We start from the raw sequence: 14642 nt of genomic DNA, 5'->3' as shown, positions 1-14642 counted from the left end.
TAGAAATAATTATGGTATTTACTGACTAATTAATATGAGGTAGGAGGAAAACCAAGTCACTTGTAGAGTTTAAATCTGGATGACTGGAAATACACTGCTCTTGACACAAATAGATAATTTTAACTTGGAGAATCAGTATTGTAAAAGACCTCCAATGTTATTCTTATTCTAAATTGTTGTTTACCTAGGTCCTTTGCTTATACATTTAAATTTGTAAATACAGCTTGTCAAATTCTCTTTAAAAAGAGAGCTTGTTTAACTTTTTATTATTATTGTGATGACTACATATATCAATTTGGAGAATAGTCTTCACACTATTTTTTTTTAAATATATTTTATTGATTTTTTACAGAGAGGAAGGGAGAGAGATAGAGAGTTAGAAACATCGATGAGAGAGAAACATCGATCAGCTGCCTCCTGCACATCTCCTACTGGGGATGTGCCCGCAACCCAGGTACATGCCCTTGACCGGAATCGAACCTGGGACCTTTCAGTCCGCAAGCCGACGCTCTATCCACTGAGCCAAACCGGTTTCGGCATAGTCTTCACACTATTAAGTCTTCAGATCCATGAACATGGTCCATCTCTCCACTTATTTAGGTCTTCTGTATTCCCCCACCAATGATTTGTAGTTTTAAGCATTCAAAAATAACACAGATTTGTTAGATTGATCCCTAAGTAATTCATGTTTTTATATAAACTGCTTTTTTATTTTCAAATTCTAATTGTTCATTTTTAGTATATTGAAATGCAATTGATGTTTCTATATTGACCTTGTACCTTATTCCTGTCCTAAGCTCATTTGTTAGTTTTAATAGCTATTTTATGTTTCCCTTTATTTTCTATAATGATGTTCATGTCATCTGAAAATAAAAACTATTTTAATGCTTTATTTCCAATCAGGATGGATTTTATATTTTCCTTCCTTATTGCATTGATTAAGCCCATAAATACAATGTTAAAAAGAAATGGTGAAGAAGACATACAAAAGGCCAACAGATATATGAATGCTCAATTTCACTAGCTATTAGAGAAATGCAAATCAAAACTACAATGAGATACCACCTCACACCTGTTGGAATGGCTATTACCAACAACACAAGTAACAAATGTTGGAAAGGTTGTGGAGAATCCTTATTCAAATGTTGGAAAGGTTGTAGAGAACCCTTAGTCATTGCTGGTGGGAATGTTGACTGGTACAGCCACTATGGAAAACAGTATGGAGGTTTCTCCAAAAATTAAGAATAGAGTTACTATATGACCCAGCAACCCTTCTTCTGGGTGTCTACCTAAAAAATGCAAAAACATTTATTTGCACCTCTATGTTCATTTCAGTACTATTCACAATAGTCAAGACATGGAAACAATCAAAGTGTCCTTCAATAGATGATTGGATAAAGAACATGTGCTACATATATACATTGGAATACTACTCTCCATAAAAAAAATGAAATACTGCCATTTGTGACAACATGGATGGACATTGAAAATATCATGCTAAGTGAAATTAGCCAGAAAAAGCTTAGGACACAAAACAAGTCTCAATAATTTTAAGAAGATTAAAATCATATCAAGCATCTTCTCTAACCATAATGCCATGAAACTTGAAACCAATCACAAGAAGAATACTGAAAACACACAAAGGCGTGGACGCTAAATAACATGTTACTAAACAATGAATGGGTTAACAACGAGGTCAAGGAAGTAATCGGAACTTGAAACAAATGAAAATGAGAACACAACAACCCGAAATCTGTGGGACACAGGAAAAGCAGTCCTAAGAGGGAAACTCATAACATTACACTCCTATCTCAAGAAAAAAGAAAAAGCTCAAACAAACAATCTAACTTTACATTTATGGGAATTTGAAAAAGAACAACTAACAAAGCCCAGAGTCAGTAGGAGAAAGGAAATAATAAAGAGCAGAAATAAATTAAATAGAGTCTTAAAAAAAAAAAATACAAGAGACCAATGAAACCAAGAGCTGGTTCTTTGAAAAGATAAACAAAATTGATCAACCTTTAACCAGACTCATCAAGAAAAAAAGAGAAGGGACCCAACAAAATAAAATCAGAAATGAAAGAGGAGAAGTAACAACTGACACCAAAGAAATACAAAGAATTGTAGGAACATATTATGAACAACTATGTATCAACAAATTTTACAATTTGGAAGAAATGGATAAATTTTTAGAAAATTACAATCTTCCAAAACTAAATCAGGAAGAATCATATAATCTGCATAGACAGATTACAACTAGTGAAATTGAGGCAGTAATAAAAAATAAAAATAAAAACCCCCAACAAACAAAAACCAAGTAGGGGAAGTTTTCTGTCATTATTTTTTCAAATAGGTTTTTAATTATCTTGCTCTCTCTCTTCTTCTGGCATCCCCATAATATGAATGTTGATACACTTGAAGTTGTCCCAGAGGCTCCTTACACTATCTTCATATATTTGAATTCTTTTTTCTTCTTGCTCTTCTGATTGTTTTTTGCTTCCTCATATTTCAAATTTTTTCATTTGATTCTTGGAATCTACTCTGCTGTTGAATCCTTGTATATTATTTTTTATTTCAGTCAGTGTATGGTTAATTTCTGACTGGTGCTTTTCCTTTTTTTTTTTTTTTTCATTCTCAGTAAGATCCTTCAAAGTTTCACTAAGTCCCTTAGAGGTCTCAAGAAGATTCTTGAATAACCTTATAACTGTGGTTTTGAACTCTATATCCAGTAGTTTGCTTTATTCCATTTCTTTCATTTGTGACATATTTCTTTGTCTCCACATTTTGGCTGCTTCCCTGTGGGTTTTTTTCTATGTATGGGGTAGAGCTGCTATGTCTCTTTGAGTTGGTAGAGTGGCCTTGTATAGTAGGTGTCCTATAGGGCCCAGTGGCTCAGCTCCCCAGTCACCTGAGCTGGGCCCTCTAGGTGCACCCCTTTGTGGGCTGTGAGCACAATCTGGTTGTAGTTGAGACTTGATTGCTGTTGGTGTCACTGAGAGGAATTGACCTCTAGGCCAATTGGCTGTGGAGACCAGCTACGAGTACAGTGGGAGAGCTACTGTTCAGGAGACACCCCTAAGGAGCAGGACTTGCTTCAGTGGGGCTTTGGTGCTCACTGAGTCTGTCCCTTGAGTGTGTAGTTTATGGATGTGTAGAGTTGTAATTTGCTATGGTCTTATGCTGCCCCCTGGGTGCACTGATTCTTGGGTCTCCAGGGAGGTGCAAAATCAGCCACTGCCTGGGGCCACCTGGCAGGAGCTACAGAGAGATCTGCAGATTCCTCTTATTTGTATTGGGTTAGGAAGTACCCAGCCAAGGCCACGCTGTAAAAAGACAGGTCTTAGGCCTTTTATTGATAGGTTTGGGGCTCCCTGACCTAGCTGCAGTTTGTTTGAGAGATTTTAGCTAAGTCTGAAGCCTGGACAAGGACAGGCCATTCATATTCAAAAGTTGCTGAACACAGATTGGGTGGGGCTGAAAATTGGATGGGGCAGGGTCTCAGGGAATCACCAGGGCAGAGCAAACAGAAATGGCTGCCAGCATAGGAACAATATGGGAGAAAGCCATCGCCGAGTTCCTGTCCTGATACCAGACAGTCCAATTCCTCCTTGTATGTGCCTGGGTCTCCCAGAGCCTCGCTCTGGCCCTGGAGCTCAAAGGAAGCAGGACCTTTTAAGTTCAGTTCATGTGCCTTTAAAAGAAACACCTGGATCTCCAGCAGCTGCAATGACACTGAGCTGAAATCCCCACTGGTTTTTATAGCCTATAGTTATGGGGACTTCTCTTACCAGCTCTGGGAGCCTGGGATGGGGGTCTAGTGTGGGGCTGGGACCCCCTTTCTCCGTACAGGGGGCCTCCACAGAGATAATCTCCCTTTCAATTAAAAAAGCAACACACGTGGGTGCCTGACCAGCTCATTCCATGCCTCCACCCCTCCTACCCATCTCAGTGTGCTTTCTCCTTTACTTCTCTAGTTGTAGGACTTCCATTCATCCAGCTTTCAGGAGGTTCTGGATAATGATTGTTCAGTATTTTAGTTGTAATTTTGATGTGGTTGTAGGAGACGGTGAGTACAGGCATGTACCTATGCCACCATCTTGGTTGGGAAGTTACCTTTAAAAACTAAAAATAGATTCGGCAATGTAGCAGGATACAAAATTAACGCCAAGAAAACTGTGGCATTTCTATACACCAATAGTGAACTTACAGAAAGAGAAACTAAAAAAGCAATCCCGCCGAAACCGGTTTGGCTCAGTGGATAGAGCGTCGGCCTACAGACTGAGGGGTCCCAGGTTCGATTCCGGTCAAGGGCATGTACCTGGGTTGCAGGCATATCTCCAGTGGGGGATGTGCAGGAGGCAGCTGATCGATGTTTCTCTCTCATCGATGTTTCTAACTCTCTATCTCTCTCCCTTCCTCTCTGTAAAAAATGAATAAAATATATTTTTAAAAAAAAAAGCAATCCCATTTACCATCACACCAAAAAAATTAAGATACCTAGGAATAAATTTATCTAAAAAGGTAAAAGACCTCTACTCAGAAAGCTACAGGATGTTGAAAAAAGAGATAGAGGAAGGCATAAACAGATGGAAGAAGATACCATGTTCATGGATTGGTAGAATCAACATCATTAAAATGTCCATATTACCCAAAGTAATCTATAAATTCAACGCACTTCCCATTAAAATATCAACGGCATATTTCAAAGACCTAGATTAGAACGAACTCTCCAAAAATTAATCTGGAATAAAAAAAGACCCCGAATAGCTACAGCAATCCTGAAAAAGACCAAAGTAGGTGGGATCTCAGTACCAGATATCATGCTGTATTACAAAGCCACTGTTCTCAAAACTGCCTGGTACTGGCACAAGAACAGACATATAGATCAATGGAATAGAATAGAGAACCCAAAAATCGATCCGAACCAATATGCTCAATTAATATTTGACAAAGGAGGCAAGAACATACAATGGAGTCAAGACAGTCTCTTCAATAAACGGTATTGGGAAAATTGGACAGATACATACAAAAAAATGAAACTAGACCACCAACTTACACCATACACAAAAATAAACTCAAAATGGATAAAGGACTTAAATGTAAGACGGGAAACCAAAAAAATACTAGAGGTATTTAAAGGCAACAAAATCTCAGACATATGCTGAAGAAATTTCTTCACTGATACAGCTCCTAGGGCATTGGAAACTAAAGAGAACATAAACAAATGGGACTACATCTAAATAAAAAGCTTCTCCACAACAAAAGAAACCATCAACAAAACAACAAGAAAGCCCACTGCATGGGAGAACAGATTTGCAAATGTTATCACCAATAAGGGTTTCATCTCCAACATTTACAGAGAACTCATACAACTTAACAAAAGGAAGATAAACAATCTAATCAAAAAATGGGCAAAGGACCTAAATAGATACTTTTCAAAAGAGGACATTCAGAAAGCCAAGAGACATATGAAAACATGCTCAAAGTCACTAATCATCCGAGAGATGCAAATCAAAACAATGAAGTATCATCTCACACCTATCAGAATGGCTATCATCAACAAATCAACAAACGACAAATGTTGGAGAGGATGCAGAGAAAAGGGAACACTCATGCCCTGCTGGTGGGAATGCAGACTGGTGCAGCCACTATGGAAGACAGTGTGGAGTTTCCTCAAAAAGTTAAAAAAAAACAACTCCCATTTGACCCTGTGATCCCACTTCTAGGAATATATCCCAAGAAACCAGAAACACCAATGAGAAAGGCTATACGCATCCCTATGTTCATAGCAGCATAATTTACCATAGCTAAGATTTGGAAACAGCCTAAGTGCCCATCAGCAGATGAATGGATTAGAAAACTGTGGTACATCTACACAATGGAATACTATGCTGCTGTAAAAAAAGAAGGAATTCTTACCATTTGCAACAGCATGGGTGGAACTGGAGAGCATTATGCTAAGTGAAATAAGCCAGTCAATGAAAGAAAAATACCACATGATCTCACTCATTTGTGGATAATAAAGACCATTATAAACTGATGAACAAAAATAGATACAGAGGCAGAGCAGCACCAAACAGACTTTCAAACTACAGCAGGAAGGCCGGGGAGGGTTGGGGGGCGGGGGAGGGTATGAGATCAACCGAAGGACTTGTATGCATGCATATAAGCATAACCAATGGACACAAGACACGGGGGTAGTAGGGGAATCTGGGGGAATGTCAAGGGGGAAAAAAAGAAAAAGGAGACATATGTAATACTCTTTGTAATAGTTGAAGCAATAAAACAAAATTTTTTTAAAAAAAATTAAAAATAAAATATATGCCGAAGAAATTTCTTCTCTGATAATGCTCCTAGGGCAATGGAAACTAAAGAGAAAATAAACAAATGGGACTACATCAAAATAAAAAGCTTTTGCACAGCAAAGGAAACCATCAACAAAACAACAAGAAGACCCACTACATGGGAGAACATATTTGCCAATGATACCACCGATAAGGGTTTAATTTCCAACATTTACAGGGATCTCATGAAACTTAACAAAAGGAAGATAAACAATCCAATAAAAAAATGGGCAACGGACCTAGATAGACACTTTTCGAAAGAGGACATACAGAAGGCAGAAAGACATATGAAAACCTGCTCAAAGTCACTAATTATACGAGAGATGCAAATCAAAACGACAATGCGTTATCATCTAACACCTGTCAGAATGGCTATCATCAACAAATCAACAAACAACAAGTGTTGGAGAGGATGTGGAGAAAAAGGAACCCTTCTGCACTGCTGGTGGGAATGCAGACTGGTGCAGCCACTGTGGAGAACAGTATGGAGCTACCTCAGAAGACTAAAAATGGAACTCCCATTTGACCCTGTGATCCCACTCCTAGGAATATATCCCAAGAAACCAGAAACGCCAATTAGAAAGGATATATGCACCCCTATGTTCATAGCAGCACAATTCACCATAGCTAAGATTTGGAAACAGCCTAAGTGCCCATCAGCAGATGAGTGGATTAGAAAACTGTGGTACATATACACAATGGAATACTATGCTGCGGTAAAAAAAAAGGAACTCTTGCCTTTTGCAACAGCATGGATGGAACTGGAGAGCATTATGCTAACTGAAATAAGCCAGTCAGAGAAAGATAAATACCACATGATCTCACTCATTTGTGGATTATAGAGAACAACATAGACTGATGAAAAAGGACAGACCCAAAGACTGAGAAACAGCGATCAGGCTATCAATCCCCAGAAGGAAAGTAGGGGAGGGCGGGGGTAAGGGGAAGAGATCAACCGAAGGACTTGTATACATGTATATAAGCCAAACCAATGGACATGGACAACAAGGGGATGGGAGCATGAGTTTGTGTGTGGGGGGGGGGGGGGAGGTTGGGGGTTAAAGGGGGGGATGAGGACACATTTGTAATACCTTAACTAATAATAAAAAAATATATATATAAAAAAAATTTAAAAATAGACTACAATATGACCAGTGATTCCACTTCTGGGAATTTATCCAAAGAAACCAGAAATACTAATTCAAAAGAAATATGTACCCCTATGCTCATTGCAGCATTTTTCATAATAGCCAGGATTTGGAAGCAGCCGCAGGGTCCATCAATAGATGAATGGATAAAATGGCTGTGGTACATTTACACAATATAATACTATTTGGCTATTTTTAAAAAAGGCAATATTACCCTTTATAACAGCATGGATGGACCTGGAGAACATTATGCTAAGTGAAATAATCCAGTCAAAAAGGACAAGTATCATATGATTTCACTCATATGTAGAATTTAATGAATAATCTGAACTACAAAGCAAAATAGAGACAGACTCATAGATACAGAGCAGGCAGACAGCTTGGAGGATGGGGGCGATTGGTGTGTTAGGGGGTGAGGGGATGGAGGTGGAAGAGGGCATAGAAGGGATAAATGGTGATGGAAAAAAATAAAATTAAATACATAAGTAAAATTTATTTAAAAATATGTTTTGGCCCTTGCCAGTATTGCTCTGTGGATAGAGCATTGGCCTGTGGACTGAAGGGGGGTTCAATTTTGGTCAAGGGCACATACCTCGGTTGCAGCCCTACTGGGGTGCGTGAGGAAGGCAACCAATCAATGTGTTTCTCTCTCTCTGTCTCTCCACCTCCCTTCCACTCTCTCTAAAAAAAATCAATGGAAAAATATTCTCAGGTGAGGTTTAACAAATACATATATATATATATATATATATATATATATATATATATATATATATGCTTTGGTAGCCCAGATTTTTAAATCTAAGATTGTGGCAACTAAGTGTCTTGAAAACTTTAATAATAATCCTGTCTTAAAATTTTGTCTGCCTTGCCAAACCTGGATATATAATGTACAACATGATGGCTATCTATATATATAAAAGCCTAAGCAACCATTCAACTGGTAGCTATGATGCGCACTGACCACCAGGGGGCAGACGCTCAATGCACAGGCATGGAAACATGGAACAGACTGATGAATCTTAGAGGGAAGGGGGAGGGGGAGGGCGTGAAGAGATCAACAGAAGATCTTATATGTATACTAGAGGCCCTGTGCACCAGTAGGGTGCCTCAACCTGGCCTGCACCCTCTTGCAATCCAGGACCCCTCAGGGGATATTGGACTGCCAGTTTCGACCCAATCCCTGCAGGACAGGCCGAGGAACCCCACCGGTGCATGAATTCATGCAGCAGGCCTCTAGTTGTTAATAATATTGTGTTGCATATTTGAAAGTTGCTAAGTAAGTATATTTTAAAAGTTATCATCACAAGAAGAAACAAATCTGTAACTATGTATAATGAAAGATATTAATTAGAATTATTGTGGTTATCATTTCTCAAAATATACCGATATCAAATCATTATGCTATACACCTGAAACTAGTAGTATAATGGATTTAAAATTTATAAATGAGAAACATGTTACCCCTGAAACCCAAATAAACATTAAATATTGAGTCTATTTTAAAGTAGAAAGTGCTGATGAAAGGGAAGCATTGGTTCCTTACTGCATCAGGTATAAATCATCCTTGGGCTGATGAGTAATGTTCTGAAATTTTACTAAAGTAAATTTCACAGGATGCAATGGCCCAACCCTGCCGGGGTCCAACCCCAGCAGGTCCAGGGGTTCCCAAAGGCGTAGATGGAGTCGGCGAAGAAGGAATGACACGGAGACAGCGTTCAGTTGATCAGCAGCCTAGCCAGGATCTCCAGCCAAGTTCTGGTCTCGATCTCCAGAGAGGTTCTGCTGTTTATTGTTTTGTTACATCCATATTTATACCAGTTGATTTTAATCCCGTCAATTTCTATTACAAAGGTTAGGGCGTTTCTTATCTCCATTCCAGGGAGTAAAGATTATGTAGCTTAAGCATGATTGTTTGTAGTGATTAACTACCCGCCTGGCACTTAGTTAAGGAGTTTCATCCCCTCCCTGACTTCAGGGAAAAATTCCTACCTGGGGAAACAACCTTTCTAGGAGACGCATCCCCTCCCTGACTTCAGGGAAAAATTCCTACCTGGGGAAACAACCTTTCTCGGAGAGGTGACCTTGGTTAAAACACACAGCGCTAAGGGGAGCAAACATATTAAGAACAGTATGCTATACACGCCAGGTCCCTTGAAACATATGCTGTGCAGATGTTTCTATCCTGCAGCGACTGTGTCAAGCCGCAAGGATGGACCGGCTTCCGGCACAACCCTGATTGGAAAGTTCTGTAACAAGTGTTTGTAGATCCCTTGTCAGTGTGTATATTGCTTGAATTTCCTTGCAAGAGGATGTTATCAATATAATGTCACTCCTGTGTTCCTGGAATGAGTTGGATGTGGTTAAGATCTTTCCTGCAAAGGTATGTGCACTGACAGAGCTGTTGAAATAAACCAATGGGAGTTGAGTGAAAATGTATTGTTTTTTCAAAGGTAAAGAAAATTGCTTCTGAGAGACTATAGAACTATATATAGAATGGAATATACTAGCCAAATTTATAAAAGCAGAATATTTTCTAGTTGATGAGTATAGTATTAATTTGAGTAATACTGAGTATAATATTGAGTATTAATTTGAGTACACAGATCTTAATGAAAGATTCTATGGTATTAAGATTGTTATAATCCACTGTGCAGTGACATCCTTTTATATCAAGATTGAGCACTGGCCAAATTTTGTTATTAAAGGCAACAATAATAGGAACAATGCATAATAGGAACTATGCATTGGTCAGGCATACCAATTCCCAGGGGTTTCACTACATTGCTCTCAACTTCACAAACCTCATGCTGTGGCAGATATTTTCATGGAATCCTTACCATGGTCTCTCAGGAACTTCTCTCTGCAGCCATGTTTATAACTTGTTCTCACAGTTATCAACAGCTGAGTTTTATTTACACATTTTGAACTTGGGTCCACAGGGCATCTTTAGCTTCTTCAGGAAATTGATCCCCATGCGCCTGTTCTAAAAAGAGCAGATAAAACCTGTGTCACTCTGGCTAATATAGACTCTGCAAAGTTCACACCCTGCCTTCTAAGGACTTCACAATAATCTCCTTTAAAACAGAAATATTAAGGAATTTTCAGTCTATTGAAGTCCTCTCTTCTAATTCTGTCATTGCTAGGAGAGGAGTAGCTTATTTGCTTTTCCTTTTTATTACATATGTGCAGGACTGTGTCCCTCAGAAACTGTGATTTGATTCTGGTTTGGATTCATAGAATGAAAGGTAATATAGTACTTCCTTCCTAGTTAAGCTCTACAAACTTGATTATTTCCATTAAGAAAATGATAGAATGTGGATGGGAAGCCAATAGAAAACATGTTACTTTTCATACTATTCAGAGATTCACATGGCACATTTCACCTTTGATTTTCCTCTTAGGAACAGTAAGATAAACAGCCCACTGCAGTCATTCATATTGTTGAGGATGTGAGCACGTATGTTTTTAAAGTCACTGATGTTATTCTATAAAAGTGGATCATGAACTCAATCAATTGTGAAAATATGGATGAAAATGCAGTACTTGCCAAAGACCACAGGTGAGTGCAAACAGAGAAGGGAGGGCTGTGGGGGATTCAGATGAATGTTTAACATCACCTAGTTTCTCCAAAAGCTGTATGGAACAATGGAGAGATTGACAAGAATGATTGTGAGGGTATGATTTTTCTAACCTATATGCATGTGAATTGTCTTTGCCTGTTAATCAGAAAAACCTAAAGATGAACACAAAATGCATCCATCAAAATTTCCTTCCTTGGGGATTACCAATTTACCTACAAAAGAATCTTACTGTTAGAAACATGGATCTCCCTCTTCCTGATTTCTGTATCCCAAGAATAGAGGATAGGAAAGTTTAAGGCATACTAAATTGTGGTCCTTGGTTTGCCACTGAGGATCCTTTAAGACTGGGACAAAATCCACTCTGAGATGCTGCCTGTGGATCTCTCAAGATCTCTTTTTGCAGAGATATATCCAAAATAAATTACTAGGAGACTCTGAATGTGACAGAGAAACATATAAGAATGCTAATTAATATTATTTGTTGATTCCTGAGCCTGTTCATGTAGACAAAAATGCTCATGGCATAAAATAACAGTGTTGGACCAATATCTTAAAAGTTCTAAAGGCCTATTATAAATTCATCCCACAAAAGAAGTCGAGGTATAGAGAAAATCAATTATATATCAAGATCTTCAGCATAATCTGTGTGGGGAAATTCCCTTTGGTGCACAAAACAAGGAAATCCGAGATGTGGACAGTAATGGAGATGAGGATTGATGACAGATATCCTGTGAAACATCAAATAGTACAGAAAGAAGAAAAAAATACACAAAGGGGGAAACACACAGGGAAGGAAAAAGAAAGCACAGAAAACAGAATCAGATAGGGATATTTCTACCAGGAGCACAGAAGTAGGAGAGACTAATAAGAGTCAGAGAAAAGTTGCCCTAACCGGTTTGGCTCAGTGGATAGAGCATTGGCCTGCGGCCTGAAGGGTCCCAGGTTCCATTCCGGTCAAGGGCATGTACTTTGGTTGCGGGCACATCCCCAGTGGGGAGTGTGCAGGAGGCAGCTGATTGCTGTTTCTCTCTCATCGATGTTTCTAACTCTCTATCCCTCTCCCTTCCTCTCTGTAAAAAATCAATAAAACATATTTTTTTTAAAAAGAGTCAGAGAAAAGTGATTTAAATGTGGAGATTTCCTGAAGATTTTAGGGGGAAAGGATAGGTTCCAAAACATATTATTCTGAAAAAAATAAATAATTTTCCTATAATATATTCTGTTAAGAGTACAGCATTAGATGGACTTAAAAACTGTAAGACTTAGGAAAAGGTCACTTCCGTAGAAGACCGGGGGCTTCCATGGAGTCGAGTCCAGTTCAATGGGACGCTGGCCTGAGCCCGTTGGGTGGAGAGTAATTAATATATGACCTGATTCTATTAGTTACAGTCAGCTTCATCCCTCCCTCCCTGAGAAAATTCAGTTTTCATCATTCTCATCTTTTTTCTTTAGATCTACTGGAGGTCAACAATGAAAAACAGGACCATGTTTACTGAGTTTATTCTGTTCGGCCTCACAAATCAACCTGAAATCCAGGTCATGATATTCACCTTTATGCTCCTCACATACATGCTAAGTGTTCTAGGAAATCTGACCATCATCATACTCACACTGGTAGACCCACACCTCCAGACCCCCATGTATTTCTTCCTCCGGAATTTCTCTGTCTTAGAAATTTCCTTCACATCCATTTTTACTCCCAGATTTCTGATCAGCATGACAACAGGAAATAAAGCCATCAGCTTTGCTGGATGCTTAATTCAATATTTTTTTGCAATATTTCTTGGGGCAACAGAGTTCTACCTCCTGGCCTCTATGTCCTATGACCGCTATGTGGCCATCTGCAAACCCCTGCATTACCTGACCCTTATGAGCAGCAGAGTCTGCATACTACTCGTGTTTTGCTCCTGGCTGGGGGGACTCCTAGCTATCTTACCCCCAATCTTCCTGATGAGCCAGGTGGACTTCTGTGCCTCCAATGTGCTGAATCACTATTACTGTGACTATGGGCCCCTCCTGGAGCTTGCCTGCTCAGATACAAGTCTCTTAGAACTGGTGGTTATCTTCGTGGCTGCTGTGACTCTTGTGGTTACGCTGGTACTGGTGACACTTTCTTATACATATATTATCAGGACCATTCTGAGGATCCCTTCTGCCCAGCAGCGGACAAAGGCTTTTTCCACTTGTTCCTCTCACTTGATTGTCATCTCCCTCTCTTATGGCAGCTGCATGTTTATGTACATTAATCCCTCTGCAAAAGAAGTAGGGGCTTTCAACAAAGGAATAGCTGTGCTGATCACTTCAGTTACTCCCTTGTTAAACCCCTTCATTTACACTCTAAGAAATCAGCAAGTGAAGAAGGCATTCAAGGACACCATCAGAAAGATTGTGAAACTTTAAAAAAAGGATATACTTTAATGTATTGAGTGGACCATATTTTAAGTGCTGAACTGGCCCTTGAAGGAAATATGAAAGGCATCTCTCCTAATTTCAAGGAATCTATAGTATAGTGAGATAGAAAGGTCTATGAACTGTTAATTTATGTAATGGGTTTATTTTTAAAATAAAATAACATGGTAAGTGTTACTAGAGAAGGATGAGTGAAAATTTGTAGAAAAAAAATTGGAGAAATTAACTGTTTTCCAGAAATGACTTGACATATAAGAAGAAAAGCATATTACTTATTTAGGAGAATTGGAAGATATGAATTTTGAGTGAAAAGGAGAAGCCAAATCATGAAGGTATTCAATTACTAACTATAGAGTTACTTGAACTTTGGTGAGTCAAGAGAAGTTTTAAGAAAGGAAGTTATATTATCAGCAATGTCTTGAAGGAAATCTAGCATTGATATTGCTCTTCATCATAGAGCCATGAAGACTATGCTTCTAAGTGTCAATAATTTTCATTATCCTCCCCTTTTTCTCTTATTTTCCAACTGCAGCCATTACAACTTCCATCTTTCCATAAAGGAAGAGTTTCTTAAAGGATGTACATTCACTCCATTTTTCTCCAGATGAGGCAAAAATAATCAAGATTTTTGTCAACTGATATTTATTTTTCTAGAAGTTATGATTAAAAGAGGTTTCTAGAGGCAAGGTTAGAAGACTTTCACAGACCCTAAAAGGATATATTGTTGCTTTTCTTAGCTGATATCTTTTTAAGTTAATAGCTGATATCTCCCACTCTCTCTTTTTGGTAGTTTGTGTTAATTTTTTGTTAATTGTGATTTTATTTTTATCTTTTGGCCTCCTTTTGTTAAATATTAGAAAGGACAAATTCTGTGACATGGCTCCATTCTTTTAACTTTTCCCCAAGTTTTTGCTTTTGTTTTTAACATACGCCATGGATGCCTGTTTCATAAAGTGAAAAAAAATGTATAATATCAATACAGTTTTATATCTAGAATGTTCCAAATTATGAGTCTTAGCAACCAACTAGGAATAGACTATCCTAACAAGAACTCCATACATGGATCAGTATAGCAACTTAAATTTGAATAGGTGGTGTAAGGGGCTCAATTTCAATGGAACCAGGAACATTTTGAAAAGCTGAGTACTTGCACATCT

At 38.5% G+C, this 14642-nt stretch overlaps 1 protein-coding gene across 1 annotated transcript; it reads left to right on the top strand.

Moving 5' to 3' along the window:
* Positions 1 to 12546: 12546 nt before the first annotated feature.
* Positions 12547 to 13476, top strand: OR6C4 (olfactory receptor family 6 subfamily C member 4; the record flags this gene model as incomplete). Its single annotated transcript, XM_081082885.1, has 1 exon — positions 12547 to 13476. One exon carries the CDS (start codon positions 12547 to 12549, stop codon positions 13474 to 13476), a length of 930 nt encoding a protein of 309 aa, XP_080939011.1.
* Positions 13477 to 14642: the final 1166 nt, after the last annotated feature.

This window comes from Myotis nattereri, assembly GCF_964212035.1.
Source record: "Myotis nattereri genome assembly, chromosome: 2".
Classification (NCBI taxonomy): domain Eukaryota; kingdom Metazoa; phylum Chordata; class Mammalia; order Chiroptera; family Vespertilionidae; genus Myotis; species Myotis nattereri.
Note: the sequence above shows the minus strand (reverse complement) of the source record. Positions and strands in the feature narration are given on the sequence as shown.